General features: G+C 40.6%; 1 protein-coding gene across 1 annotated transcript in view; it reads right to left on the bottom strand.

The window, feature by feature from the left end:
- The window catches only part of LOC139583899 (gamma-aminobutyric acid receptor subunit beta-2), an 84,718-nt gene that overhangs the window by 15,487 nt on the left and 53,745 nt on the right, over positions 1-15,486 (bottom strand). Inside the window, exons 6-7 of the mRNA XM_071415421.1 lie at positions 2,086-2,223; positions 36-188 (exon numbers count right to left, since the gene is read on the bottom strand). Of these exons, the coding sequence (XP_071271522.1) occupies positions 36-188; positions 2,086-2,223 (291 nt within the window). The remainder of the gene's footprint in view (positions 1-35; positions 189-2,085; positions 2,224-15,486) is intronic.

The raw sequence follows: 15,486 nt of genomic DNA, 5'->3' as shown, positions 1-15,486 counted from the left end.
TCACATGACAAAATCCATGACACACAAGTCCCTACCTAAAGCCACTCTGGCAGCAGAGGCATCATAGTTGATCCAGAAGGAGACCCAGGAGAGGATTGTGATCAGGATAGAGGGCATGTAGGTCTGCAGGATGAAATAGCCGATGTTCCTTTTTAGCTTGAAGCTGAGGGAGAGTCGGGGGTAGGATCCTATACGGAGAGAGATAAACAAATAGGCATTGTCAACGTAAGATGACACAAGACTAACATACATGCATACAGGTGGTGGGTCTCCTGGGCTTGTTTGACCCTTGTTGTGTAAGACACTGATATTTCCCTCTGTCCTCTCATCCGGATCTGTTTCTATTGCCTTTACTTTGCTTTCTGCGTGACTCCTGAGGCTCTCTACAGTATACAGCTAACAACCTATGCCTGACAAAGGCTGCTTGAATGGTCCCACTCCCTGTTGTCCTCTCCAATAGCTCTGTTGAGGAAATACTCAGCAGAAAAAAATCCTGGTTCTGGCTTTAACGGTGTGGCATCAGCATTCTCTTGCATTATCAGTTATGCCTATAGCCATATGCATGTAGAGAGGGGTTCTTTGCCTGCCTAGGAGAGCCCTCTATTTTTGCTTACCTAAGCTTTATTTGAAATAAACCCAGTAGGCTGTTCTATGGTACTTTAGCATTACTTGAACATGCTCATATGTTTGTGTCCTTGGGGATTGGGTTGTATTTTGATTATGTTGTATTATTCTATTAAAATGGCAGGCGAGGGACCATTAGAGCTTCATATCAAGAAGGACCCACGGTATAAGGAGCTGAGGAAAAGCCAAACAGCAGGTGCAGTAAGAGTAGGAGAAGAAAGATGAATGTATTACAGTGTGGGCATAAAAACACCTCTGGCACACATCTCCAGTGAGTAGTCCACAGTTAGCTCTCGTGAGTTTAGTGTGCAGCGCACGGCAAATAGAGATGCAGGAAGGGTTTCCTCGAGGACTAATGAAATAGTGGGGTTGTTACGGTTACAGAGGGGAGGTGTTACGATCTTGTTAATAGAGCAACAAGGGCATTTGTCCTGTCCTTATCACATCATAAGGGGGTTGTATTGGATAAGTGCCAACCATTTCTGCTGATGTGTACTTCTCCATGTGACCTGATGGTCAGTCCTTACTACTCTCAGCATGCTGCTGTAGAAAATGGGAATCCCCCATCCTCAATGCCTAAGCAGTGCAGTAACAGCAAATAAAGAAACAGGTGAGCTATAACTACTGTACATTCTTTATGCATCAGAAAACATCGGGTTTACCAGTTAATGGGGACACATGAGCTCTGTAATTGTTTGACTCACTCTGTCTCATTGTATTGCTCCAATTCAATAAAGCAGTTTCCCCGACCCTCTATATACAATACCATTGTACTCCTGCCTGCTTGCATGACAAATTCATGAATATGAAAATGTAAGATTATGAATAAATCATTCCATCAAACCATTTATTTTTTAAATAACACATGAGCATGCTCCGTTTCTGAGGGCAGGAGTGGCCCCCATTCTGCCTGTGGGACTTGTGCCAGTTCGGCTGAAGCGGGAATGTCCCACATCCGTTCCGGCACCACCACGCAGTCTCCCATCCACCTCACTCTCTGGAGCCACCATCACTCCTCCCCCTTCATAGAAGCCTCACTCTCCTCCCACCTCCCCCCTATGTGCCAAATGTCCTGGAAATAGAATGCATGTGCCAGCCTGTCAGAGAAGATCCAATGTCAAAGCTATGTGCAATCAGGGAAGATCTGAACCTCTAACTGACCTATAAAGGGATGCACTTTACCAGCCGACCCATTGCCACCACACACACTTCCCCATGTTCCTTGCACTGCACAGCGGGGGGCTCTGGACCGGCCTGTGGCATTACGGAAAACCAGCTAGACTGATGTAACATGGCATTTTCTGGAAATGCTAAGAGCTCTTACTCAGAAACAGGCCAGAGATAACCTTGTGAGAGAAGCCGTTTTTGTCTGCTCTGCAGTCCTTTGTATCTGTACCTAGCTATGGTGATGAGTTAATGAGAGACGCTTCATTGAGGGGCCTTTGGGGCAAAAGACATCACCTGTAGAGAAGACGACATTCTTGGAGATGAGTTTGTGGTCCACAATGGAGAACTGGGGGAGTTCTATTCTCTCCACCCCCGTCACAGCGTTGTCACCTCCTCGCCAGTAGAACTCTATGTCATCAGTGGTGTACCCATCTGAGGAAGGGAGAGAGACAGGGCATTTGATGAAGAACAAAGAAGGAAACTGCAAGTTAGTAATGTAATTAATGTGTATGTGTCTCAAAGGGTTATTAATTCAACATTAACACTTGTAGGCACACAATCATCAATAAGGCATACCGATAATGTGTTGACTGAATCATTATCATTATAAATACTGTAGTGTAAACCTAACATGTCTACCACTTGGATCGATACAAATACACTCCCCTACGTATTTATTTGGACAGTGAAGGTAAAACATTTAAATTGGTTCTATACTCTAGTATTTAGGGTTTAAGATCAAATTTTTTATATGAGGCGACGGTACAGAATGTCACCTTTTATTTGAGGGTATTTTCATACATATCTGTTTTACCGTTTAGAAATTAAAGTACTTTACTGTATGTATCTCATACCCCCATTTGAAGGTGTCATAAGTATTTGGCCAAATTCACTTAGAAAGTATTACATTTAGTCAAACGTTTACAATTTGGTCCCGTATTCTTAGCACAAAATGACTACATCAAGCGTGTGACTACAAACTTGTTGGATGCATTTGCAGTTAACTTTGGTTGTGTTTCAGATTATGTTGTGCCCAATAGAAACTAATGGTAAGTCATGTATCAGTGTCATTTTGGAGTCACTTTTATTGTAAATAAGAATAGAATATGTTTCTGAACACTTCTACATAAATATGGATGCTACCATGATTATGGGTAATAAATATCATACTCCCCCCCCCAAAAATGCTAACCTCACCTGTTATCAGTAATGATGAGAGGTTAGCTTGTCTTGGGGACGTGATCTTTGTGAATCTGTAACTTTCTCATCGTTAGTCATAATTAATTTATTAGTTAATTCACATTAATGTAGAAGTATTCAGAAACATATCGTGTCTACAAACACAAGTTTGTAGAGTCACAAGCTTGATGTAGCCATTAAGTACTAGGAATATAGGGACCAAATACTACACTTTTGACTCAATGTAATACACTATAATGGAATTTGTCTAAATACTTATGAGACATTTAAATAGGCGGACTAGATACATAAAGTGCATTCCTTTCTATGAAAATACCCTCAAATAAAAAGTTACATTCGGTACTATTGCCTCATAATTATAAAACATTTGATCTGAAATCCAAAATGCTGGAGTATAGAGACAAATAAAAATGTTTAGCTTCACTGTCCAAATAAATATGTAGGGGAGTGTACACTATAAATACAAAAGTATTTGGACGTCCCTTGGAATTAGTGGATTTGGATATTTCAGCAACACCCGTTGCTGACAGGTGTAGAAAATTGAGCACGCAGTCATGCAATCTCCATAGACAAATATTGGCAGTAGAACGGACTGCCACCAAAGGTGGCACAGGATGCCACCTTTCCAACAAGTCAGTTCCCTGCTAGAGCGGCCCGGGTTAGCTGTAAGGGCTGTTATTGTGAAGCGGAAAAGGCTCAGCCGTGAAGTGGTAGGCCACACAAGCTCACAGAACGGGACCACCGAGTGCTGAAGCGCATAACAAAAAAATATCTGTCCTTAGTTGCAACACTCACTACCGACTTCCAAACTGCCTCTAGATGCAATGTCGGCGCAAGAACTGTTTCTTTGTGAGCTTCATGAAATGGGTCTCCATGGACGAACAGCCGCGCGCAAGCCAAAGATCACCCTGCGCAATGCCAAAAGTTGGCTGGAGTGGTGTAAAGCTCGCCGCCATTGCACTCTGCAGCAGTGGCAATGCGTTCTCTGGAGTGATGAATCATGCTTCACCATCTGGCAGTCCGACGGATTAATCTAGGTTTGGTGAATGACAGGAGAATGCTTCCTGCCCCAATGCATAGTGCGAACTGTAAAGTTTGGTAGAGGAGAAAGAATTTGTTCCAGTGAAGAGAAATCTTAACGCTACAGCATAAAATTGCATTCTAGATAATTCTGTGCTTCCGACTTTGTGGCAACAGTTTGGGGAATGCCCTCTCCTGTTTCAGCATGACAATGCCCCTGTGCACAAAGCGAGGTCCATACAGAAATGGTTTGTCGAGAATGATGTGGAAGAACTTGATTGGTCTGCACAGAGCCCTGACCGCAACACCCTCGAACACCTTTGGGATGACTTGGAACACCGGTTGCAAGCCAGGCCTAATCACCCAACATCAGTGCCCGACCTCACTAAGGCACCCAACATCCAGTGGAAAGCCTTCCCAGAAGCATGTAGGCTGTTATAGCAGCAAAGGGGGACCAACTCCATATTAATGCCCATGGTTTTGGATTGAGATGTCCGAGCAGGTGACCAGTAGGGCTGTGGCGGTCATGACATTTTGTCAGCCGGTGATTGTCAAGCAAATAACTGCCGATCTCACGGTAATTGACCATTCATTAACATAAACTGGCTTCCACGCATACGTTTACATTTGAAAAAGTAAAATAAATCATTTTAATATAGCCTACACTATCACAATAAATTCATTATTCATTATTTATTTTAGACAGGTCTAAAGAAACATAATATGAAGAAAATATTGTATATTTCAGAAGAACGGAATAGCATACTCTGAGTTGTCCTTATGTTAGGCCTTGATCTGCCTATGCAGTGGGCTATACTAGTTCATTTAGCAGACAAGATTTGCTTAGAATCCCATGCCATTATGTTATAGTATGAAGAATACAGTTGAACATGGCTGAATAAAATAGAAAGGATGTTTTCTCCAAACGATTTCGGTTGGAGTATGTGCACATGCGCCTACTCTGTGTTGAGTGGTTAACAAAGAAACTGGTCCTCCTATATGCTTAATTTAGAGTTATTTATGCAACTTTAGTTATGATACAAACAGTGGGCTATGTGTTTAGATTTGTTTTATACATTCTAAGGCTGCATGATGGAACTGTAATGATGATTTGAAAAAAGTTGCATGAAAGACATTTCTAGCACAGGCTGTACACACTTCATCAGTCTCTCATTCACAATTTGACAAGTACTTGACAATGCCTTGAATTTACCTGCGGCATCCCCATAGTGCGGCCGTAATGCCCCCTAAAAAAATCCTTGCATTTTGCGGCCATTGGCCGTTGTGCCCTTGGGCTGAATATAGTAATTATAATTCCCTACTCCCAGCTGTGTTCCGAAGCACCTCACTCACATGGCTCTCTTAGACATCTCAATTCGTATTAGTCAATGCCCGTTGCATGTTTAGGTTATTTTCACAGGCATCTATCTCAGCTCCGAAGTAGGTTACAAGTGAAGACAGACACATCGAACTCCGAGGCGCATATTGAAGATGTTATAAGAACCGTCATCATTTCCTTTTCATCAACCAACAAGATGAGTAGGCCTAACGAACAGCAAAAGCACTAGCCTATGTCTATTTACTATCTCCCATATTACAAAGTTGACCTATTCTACTGGTCAACTTGTCCTTCTGTGCGAGAAAGAAATATTCCAAACATAGTCTGGATCAGCTGTGGGATGCAATAGATCCCAAATTAATACAACCACTCGCATCCCACATTTTTTTTAAAGCAATGAGGCGGTTGCAACAGAACATTTAGCTTAAAATGTTGATAAACTATTAAACTATTTCTTCACATTTTAAGCGCAGCAACGTGCACAAAATGCAATTAATTTGTGGGAAAACACCATTCTCAAAAGTGATCAAGTGCATTTTTATGGTGAAAATTATCTTCCCCAAACCAGTTAGGCTCTGCACCAGTTGTAAAGCGGATTAACGTGCTTCATTTTAAGAAGTTGTGATACAAACCTTATCAAAACATATAGGCCTATGGGCTAGGCTACATGAGGTGTGGACCTATAATTTGAAAAACTCTTGCCTAACTGCACAAAAGCTGGGCATCATTCACAGTGATAATGTATCATTCACAAGTGACAGACACCCATCAGACTATTCTTGATTTAATCATCTTTACATATACTAAATAATATACGTATGTGTGAAATTAGTTTTGACTTAGAATGGCCCATTATCATGCACCTGTCTCGGAACAGCTGCAGGGGGAAAAAAACACATGTAATCCAGGGGCGCAACTTTGGTTTTAGAAGTGGGGAGGAAATATATATTTTCTTCATCCAGTCGAATAAACACTCCAAACAGCCTACTAGACAGCTCGGAGGCGTCCGCATGGTCCTAAAGCACACCGTTGCCTCATGTTGTATCACATTCCAATGATAAAACTGGGGGGAGCCTAGTTGCCATGACTAAACGGTGATGTGGACATTTGACTGCGGTCATGACTCGTGACTGCATGCGTGGCGGTAATACGATCACCATAACAGCCCTAGTGTCCACATACTTTTGGTCACGTGGTGTACTGTATATCACAATAGAGAAGCTGTTCAAATAAAACAACCAGAAGACAAAGTCAACTTACTACTACGGACCACAATGAGAAATAAAGAAATAGAACAGAGGATAAATACTCACATAAAACAATGTTGTTTTGACTGCCTTAGTGCTCGCTCAACTGAAACTAGTACAGAAACGAGCATCCAGCCAGTGCACTCCCGGCTATAAATGATTGAGCAACATCTTACAGAATCCCGGTGAAAAAAGTGATTTTCCATCAGACCATGAAACTGGGCCTTGCATAATCCACTGCCTGACAGCCTGGGCCAATGCAGTTGTCAAGTCGGCTGACTCCAGGGCACTGTCTGTGCACGCATTGTAACAGAGAGGCAAGAGACAGGGTTAGTGATAGAGGGTTCTGCACCACTCGAAAACACAAAACAAATTCAGGGAAGAACTCTATTAGAATAGAACTCTATTAGAGTTATGTCAAAAGCATTTCCTCCTCATAATGTCTGGTAATCAAAATGTGTGTCTGTGTGTGTATTTGTGTGACTGTGTGTCTCTGAGCCTGAAATATCACATTTACATAAGTATTCAGACCCTTTACTCAGTACTTTGTTGAAACACCTTTGGCGATTACAGCCCCGAGTCTTCTTGGGTATGACGCTACAAGCTTGGCACACCTGTATTTGAAAAGTTTCTCCCATTCCTCTCTGCACATCCTCTCAAGCTCTGTCAGGTTGGATGGAGAGCGTTGCTGCACAGCTATTTTCAGGTATCTCCAGACATGTTTGATCGGCTTCAAGTCCAGCTCTGGCTGGGCAACTCAAGAACATTCAGAGACGTGTACCGAAGCCACTCCAGCTTTGTCTTGGTTGTGTGCTGTGTCCTGTTGAAAGGTGAACCTTCGCCCCAGTCTGATGTCCTGAGCGCTCTGGAACAGTTTTTCATCAAGGATCTCTATGTACTGCTCCGTTCATCTTTGCCCCGATCCTGCTGCCACCACCATGCTTCACCTTAGGGATGGTGCCAAGTTTCCTCCAGACGTGGCGCTTGGCATTCAGGCCAAAGAGTTCAGTCTTGGTTTCATCAGACCAGAGAATCTTGTTTCTCATGGTCTGAGAGTCTTTAGGTGCATTTTGGCAAACTCCAAGTGTGCTGTCATGTGCCTTTTACTGAGGAGTGGCTTCCATCTGGCCACTCTACCATAAAGTGCTGCAGAGATGGTTATCCTTCTGGAAGGTTCTCCCATCTCCACAGAGGAACTCTGGAGCTCTGTCAGTGTGGCCATCGGGTTCTTGGTCACCTTCTCTGACCAAGGCCCTTCTCCCCCGATTGCTCAGGTTCTGCCTTTCCAAATCATGTCAAATCAATTAAATCAACTTGTAGAAACATCTCAAGGATGATCATTGGTAACAGGATGCACCTGAGCTCAATTTTGAGAGTCATATTAAAGGGTCAGAATACTAATACATGTGCAAAATTTCTAAAAACCTGTTTACAATTTGTCATTTTGGGTGTATTATGGGGTAATAGATTGCTGAGGATTTTAGAATAAGTCTGTAATGTAACAAAATGTGGAAAAAGTCAAGGAGTCTAAATACAGTTAAAGTCGGAAGTTTACATAAACTGATGTATTTGGCGAAGGTGTTACACAATTCCTGACATTTAATCCTAGTAAAAATTAGATAGGATCACCACTTTATTTTAAGATTGTGAAAGGTCAGAATAATATTTGAGAGAATGATTTAGTTCAGCTTTTTTTCTTTCATCACATTCCCAGTGGGTCAGAAGTTTACATACACTCAATTAGTATTTGGTAGCATTGCCTTTAAATTGTTTAACTTGGGTTAAACGTTTCAGGTAGCCTTCCACAAGCTTCCCACAATAAGTTGGGTGAATTTTGGCCCATTCCTCCTGACAGAGCTGGTATAACTGAGTCAGGTGTTTAGGCCTCCTTGCTCACACAAGCTTTATCAGTTCTGCCCACAAATGTTCTATAGGATTGAGGTCAGGGCATTTTGATGGCCACTCCAATACCTTGACTTTGTTCTCCTTAAACCATTTTGCCACAACTTTGGAAGTATAATTGGGGTAATTGTCCATTTGGAAGCCCCATTTGCGACCAAGCTTTAACTTCCTGACTGATGTCTTGAGATGTTGCTTCATTATATCCACATAATTTTCCTGCCTCATGATGCCATCTATTTTGTGAAGTGCACCAGTCCTTCCTGCAGCAAAGCACCCCCACAACATGATGCTGCCACCCCAGTGCTTCACGGTTGGGATGGTGTTCTTCGGCTTGCAAGCCTCCCCCTTTTTCCTCCAAACATAACGATGGTCATTATGGCCAAACAGTTCTATTTCTGTTTCATCACACCAGAGGACATTTCTCCAAAAAGTAAGATCTTCGTCCCCATGTGCAGTTGCAAACCGTAGTCTGGCTTTTTTTATGGTGGTTTTGGAGCAGTGGCTTCTTCCTTGCTGAGCAGCCTTTCAGGTTATGTCGATAAAGGACTCGTTTTACTGTGGATATAGATACTTTTGTACCTGTTTCCTTCAGCATCTTCACAAGGTCATTTGCTGTTGTTCTGGGATTGATTTGCACTTTTCGCACCAAAGTATGTTCATCTCTAGGAGACAGAATGCGTCTCCTTCCTGAGCGGTATGACGGCTGCATGGTCCCATGGTGTTTATACTTGCGTACTATTGTTTGTACAGCTGAACATGGTACCTTCAGGCGTTTGGAAATTGCTCCCAAGGATGAACCAGACTTGTGGAGGTCTACAAATATTTTTCTGAGGTCTTGGCTGATTTATTTTAATTTTCCCATGATGTCAAGCAAAGAGGCACGGAGTTTGAAGGTAGGCCTTGAAATACATCCACAGGTACACCTCCAATTGACTGAAATGATTTCAATTAGCCTTACTATCAGAAGCTTCTAAAGCCATGAAATCATTTTCTGGAATTTTCCAAGATGTTTAAAGGCACAGCAACTTGAAGTATGTAAACTTCTGACTCACTGGAATTGTGATACAGTGAATTGTAAGTGAAATAATCTGTCTGTAAACAATTGTTTGAAAAATTACTTGTGTCATGCACAAAGTAGATGTCCTAACCGATTTGCCAAAACTATAGTTTGTTAACAAGAAATTTGTGGAGTGGTTAAAAAACAAGTTTTAAATGACTCCAACCTAAGTGTATGTAAACTTCTGACTTCAACTGTACTTTCCGAAGGCACTATACATGTATATGTAAGTGCGAGAGTGTGGTGTGAGCGAGTGGGTAGACCACTGGGCTGATCTATGACAGGATTATTCAGCAACTCTCCCACTGCCTGATTGATTAGTACCATGCAGGCATTCCCTCTCTCTTCCTCCTCTCTCCTCTCCTCCCTCGGCTTTCTCCTCATAATTACTACTGGTGACCTATTTCGATGCTATAAATAATTAAGTCACTCAGAAACTGGTTTTACCATATTATGTTCAGACTGTGTTCTAATTTCTGGATCATCCTGTACAAAAAAAATTGATAGGTGCTCATATCCGAAAAATGTGTGAGCTTTAAAACAGCAGATTACTACACAATGGTATGTGTTTAATTGGAAACATGTGGGGTAGGCTATTTCCAAAAGGCTGTTAAGAGCTATTTGCTTTTAGGATATCATATTTAGTTAATAGAGCATACAGCACATTATTACGTGAAGTTTGCCATTTATGAAATCAAAGTTAATTTGCAATAACCAATGCGTTATTATTATAGAGCCTACATGATAAATATCCTTTCATCCCTTCCTATAGAGATGTCTAGATCTGGCCGTTTGCTTGGTTGGTTGAGCTTATCTGATCCACTTAACTCCATTGTTTCAATGTCATTCGGCCTGACTTTGCTAATTATATTTGGCCTCTATTTTCTGTTACATCACTGCATTTTGCTTGGATGGATCCCAATGCAGAATCGGTGGTGCACAATAACTGAAGGGAGGAAATGGGGGGAGAGAGGAGAGGGGGAGAGGAGAAAACTCCCTGCCTTTCCACATAGGCTCGGAATCCTTGTGCAGTGGAATGCTCCAGACCCGATCCAAGAATTAAACCATGTCCTTGGTTGAAAAAAATAAAATTCCCTCTTGATAACACAGTTGGAGATATAATAATAATACTGAAGCTGTTTAACTAGGGCCGGTCATGTCCTAGGCCCATCTGACTGGAGGCGTTTTATACAGCTTATAAAAAGAAAGTTGTACAAGAAAGAAAAGAAAGACATTTCTTATAAAATGACGAAAATAAAGAAATGTATTTGTTTTATTGTTCCAAGGAAGGAGGCCTTTGTCAGAGTGTGGGGGGGAAAACTATATATGGACTAATAATATACTGCACCTTGACTTGAAAATTAACATTTTGGTTCAAATCAAACATTCAAATGTGTCTCTGTTAGGGGATCAAACTTGAGTAGCATTGAAACAAGGTGACAAGTGAATCCTGGGGGTATACTCTCTTAAGGTAAAATCCTAACTTGAGAGATGCGCTTGACTTTGAATTTTGTGTAAATCATGTAAGTCCTAAACGAGGATGGATATCAGTTAGTATTAATGGAAAAGCTGTGGCCTTTAATTAATTAAAACTTTCTTTATGCTTGGAGTTATAAACATCCCTTGGTTCATACATGAATACTTCATCATCAAAATTAAATCGAAAGTAGACAAAACCAGAGCCCAAGCCTCAGTAAAGTCAGTAAAGTATGCATTGAGTCAACGAGAGTTTCAGACATACCTAACAAAGGTCTACACAGGTAGACTTAAAAGAAAATTCCACACCAAAACTATATTTCGGTATTTATTACATTAGTCCATTGTTGACACAGTCCCAAAATGTTTTACTTGTCATCAATGAAGTTTTCCCAATATGTTACTTTCAAAACACAGAAATCATCCCTATAGACAGAGCTATTTTATAGTTTTAACCATGTTTTGAGGCTATATAGTGTTTACAATTACTTTGTTTATAAACTTTGGAGTAAAACAAGCTTACATGAATACTGCATTTTGGGTTGTGATGGGGTATGAAAGTTGAACTAAGCTCATGAGGCATTTGTAAGCTATATTCTTCAAGGATCAATGGGTATACAGTGCTTTCAGAAAGTATTCATACCCCTTGACTTTTTCCACATTTTGTTGTGTTACAAAGTGGGATTAAAATAGACTTATTTGTAATTTTTTGTCAATGATCTACACAAAATACTGAGTCAAAGTGGAAGAACAATTCTAACATAAAATAAATAAATGAAAACACTAACATATCTTGATTAGAGAAGTATTCAACCCCCTGAGTCAACACATGTGAGAATCACCTTTGACAGCGAATACTTTCTGGGTAAATCTCTAAGAGCTTTCCACATGTGGATTATGGAACATTTGTCCATTATTCTTTTCAAAATTCTTCAAGCTCTCTCAACTCTCTCAAATTGGTTGTTAATCATTGCTAGACAACCATTTCAGGTTTTCCATAGATTCTCAAGCAGATTTAAGTTAAAACTGTAACTTGGCCATTCAGAAACATTCACTGTCTTCTTGGTAAGATTTTGCTATGTGTTTTAGGTTATTGTCCTGCTGAAAGGTGAATTAATCTCCCAGTGTCTGGTGGAAAGCAGACCGAGACAGGTTTCCTCTAGGATTTTGCCTGTGCTTAGCTCATTTCTTTTTTATCCTGAAAAACTCCCTAGCGTTAATGATTACAAGCATACCCATAACATGATGCAGCCACCACTATGTTTGAACATGTGGAGAGTGGTACTCAGTAATGTGTTGTATTGTATTTGCTCCAAACATAACACTTTGTATTCGGGACACATTTTCAGCAGTATTACTTTAGTGTCTTGGTGCAAACAGGATGCATGTTTTGTAATATTTGTATTCTATACAGGCGTCCTTCTTTTCACACTGTCAATTAGGTTAGTATTGTGGATTAACTATAATGTTGATCCATCCTCAGTTTTCTCCTATCACAGCCATTAAACTCTATAACTGTTTTAAAGTCACTATTGGCGTCATGGTGAAATCCCTGTGCGGTTTCCTTCCTCTACGGCAACTGAGTTAGGAAGGACGGCTGTATCTTTGTAGTGACTGGGTGTATTGATACACCATCCAAAGTGTAATTAATAACGTCACCATGCTCAAAGGGATATTCAATGTATGATTTTTTTCTTTTTTTTACCCATCGACCAATCGTGCCCTTCTTCGCCAGGTATTGGAAAACCTCCCAGGTCTTTGAGGTTGAATCTGTGTTTAAAATTCACTGTTTGAGTGAGGGATGTTACAGATAATTGCATTTGTGGGGTACAGATTTAGCCAGATGGTTAAAGCACGTAGCAGTGTTAATTTACATCCACTAGATGGCAGTGTCCCGTTAAGAGACCCATAAATAATGTGTGCAAGCGGTTATGGGATTGCGCCTGAGTAGTGTGTAAGAGTGAGAGCAAGCATTACACTGGAGAGCTCTTTAACATTCATCATGGGTTCAACATTACTTTAAATGGTTAAATAATACTTTTTGTTTTGCTCTTGTAGCGGAATATACCATATTTCGCATCATCTGCAGTGTGGTTAGGGTATCACGTGGACAGTGTGTTTTTACTTATTCATATTGTTTTATGACAACATTTATTTAGTCCATACAACTTATTATGTGACTTGTTAAAGACATTTTTACTCCTGAACATATTTAGGCTTGCCATAACAAAGTGATTGAATACTTATTGCCTCAAGACGTTTCATCTTTTCAATATTTATCAATTAGCTAAAATGTTGAAAAAAAACATAATTCCACTTTGACTCCACAATAATTTTCTAATTCAGGCTGTAACACAACATAATGTAGAAAAAGTCAAGGGGTGTGAATACTTTATCAAGAGCACTGTATGTAATACATTTATAAGGCAAAACTTGTATCTAGTAACTGCTGATTGCCCCTTTAACTGGAGAGAGCACAGGAAAAGTCCAAATCCAAAACAGCTGATGCATATTCCCCCTGCATGTGCTTGGGAGGTTCTTCTTAAACATGTCTAAAATTAATGTTTGATACCGATGGTTCAAAGCTACTTTAATCTTATTCCTGGTGTCCAATTAAAAGCTTGGCTCTAAAGTCTGGCAGTGTGCAGTGAGCTATCTATCTTCAGCTCAGCAGGTTGGCAAACGTGCAGGAGCGGCAAAAGGAACATCTAAGGCACAAAATAAACTCCAGTGTACAAACTGTTCAGACCCCAGAGGACATTTGTGGTTTCTAAAAGAGGGATATCATAGTGGTGCTGATCTCTATACGTTGTGCACCGCTGGTGCTGAAAATGTAACTATTACTTGGTGGAACATTGAGATGATCATTTCATGATTTCACACTGACAACAGCGTAAAACCACCCCAATAATGTGGCATCTCAACTTTTGCCAAGACATCTTAGGAAGAAAAACAGCATGTAGGTGGCATTATCCGCTCGAACACAACATATGTTCTCCAAAATGGTAAAAAGGTGCAATTTAATCTCTCTTTCTCTCAAAATAGGTCATTTGAATGCCTCAAAGTTGTCAGAGAATAAAGTAATGTACTCAAGGTTGTCTGGACAATGATTACATAATGATATTCATAGATATATTTGAGAAAAAGGGGTTCAGAAAGAAGCAAAATGTAATCTAATCTACTGCACCTACATTTGGCACTGGCAGCTCGATTTAAACAGTGTAGTAGTCCATACAGTATGCTTTAATAACACAGGTCTGTGTATGTACTAAACTATGCAACTATTATAACATGCCTATATGACTGCAGGAGTTTGACATTGTTCAACAGGGCCGGCTTTAGCCTTCTGGGGGCCCTAAGCAAGATTGTTGTTTTTGTTGACTCTCTTGCACTGGCTCTCTGCACACTCACTGGACTCTACCCATACACTCACACATACTACACCGACACCAGCACAAACACACACACATACATTCACATTACATACGCTCACACACACACACCAAAAAATACACACACATGCATATTCATGCAACACACACACACACATACACTCTGCCAAACTAGACACTCTAATGTACTTGTCCCCTTGCTCAGTTGTGCACCGGGGCCTCCCACTCCTTTCAGAAGAAAGTTATTTGTTTCTGGCCATTTTGAGCCTGTAATCGAACCCACAAATGTTGATGCTCCAGATACTCAACTAGTCTAAAGAAGGCCAGTTTTAGTGCTTCTTCAATCAGAACAACAGTTTTCAGCTGTGCTAACATAATTGCAAAAGTGTTTTCTAATGATCAATTAGTCTTTTAAAATTATAAACTTGAACTAGCTAACACAACGTGCCATTGGAACACAGGAGTGATGGTTACTGATAATGGGCCTCTGTACGCCAACGTAGATATTCCATAAAAAAATCTGCCGTTTCCAGGTACAATAGTCATTTACAACATAAACAAAGTCTACACTGTATTTCTGATCTATTTTATTCGACAAAAAATGTGCTTTTCTTTCAAAAACAAGGACATTTCTAAGTGACCACAAACTTTTGAATGGTAGTGTACATTTTGGGAGGGGGTTGGAGGCCACCTAGCGGCCTGGGGCCCTAAGCGACCGCTTAAGTTGTTTGTGCCTGGAGCCGGCCATGTTGTTGAATAATACAGCCCACGGTTATCGCTTCCCAGATATATGTTATGTGGACTACTGCACTTACTACAGCCGAGAGTTACGTACATGCATTATAGAGAAGCCGGGAAGAAACCACTGCCCAACATGAGAACACCAGTCTCATCACACACTCCAGGGAGAGAAGAAGTCTGCGCCAAAGACGTATTTCATTACAATCAAATTAATATGAAGACAGAGGGGCATATTAGTGGAACAATTTATAGAAGGAGAGTAACTAATTGCATCACAACATGCACAATACAGTTATTAAGTGCTCTCACAATAATGATTTG

The sequence above is a fragment of the Salvelinus alpinus genome, chromosome 1, assembly GCF_045679555.1.
Source record: "Salvelinus alpinus chromosome 1, SLU_Salpinus.1, whole genome shotgun sequence".
In the NCBI taxonomy this organism is placed as follows: domain Eukaryota; kingdom Metazoa; phylum Chordata; class Actinopteri; order Salmoniformes; family Salmonidae; genus Salvelinus; species Salvelinus alpinus.
The sequence above is the reverse complement of the archived record's forward strand: the minus strand, read 5'-3'. Positions and strand labels throughout refer to the sequence as shown.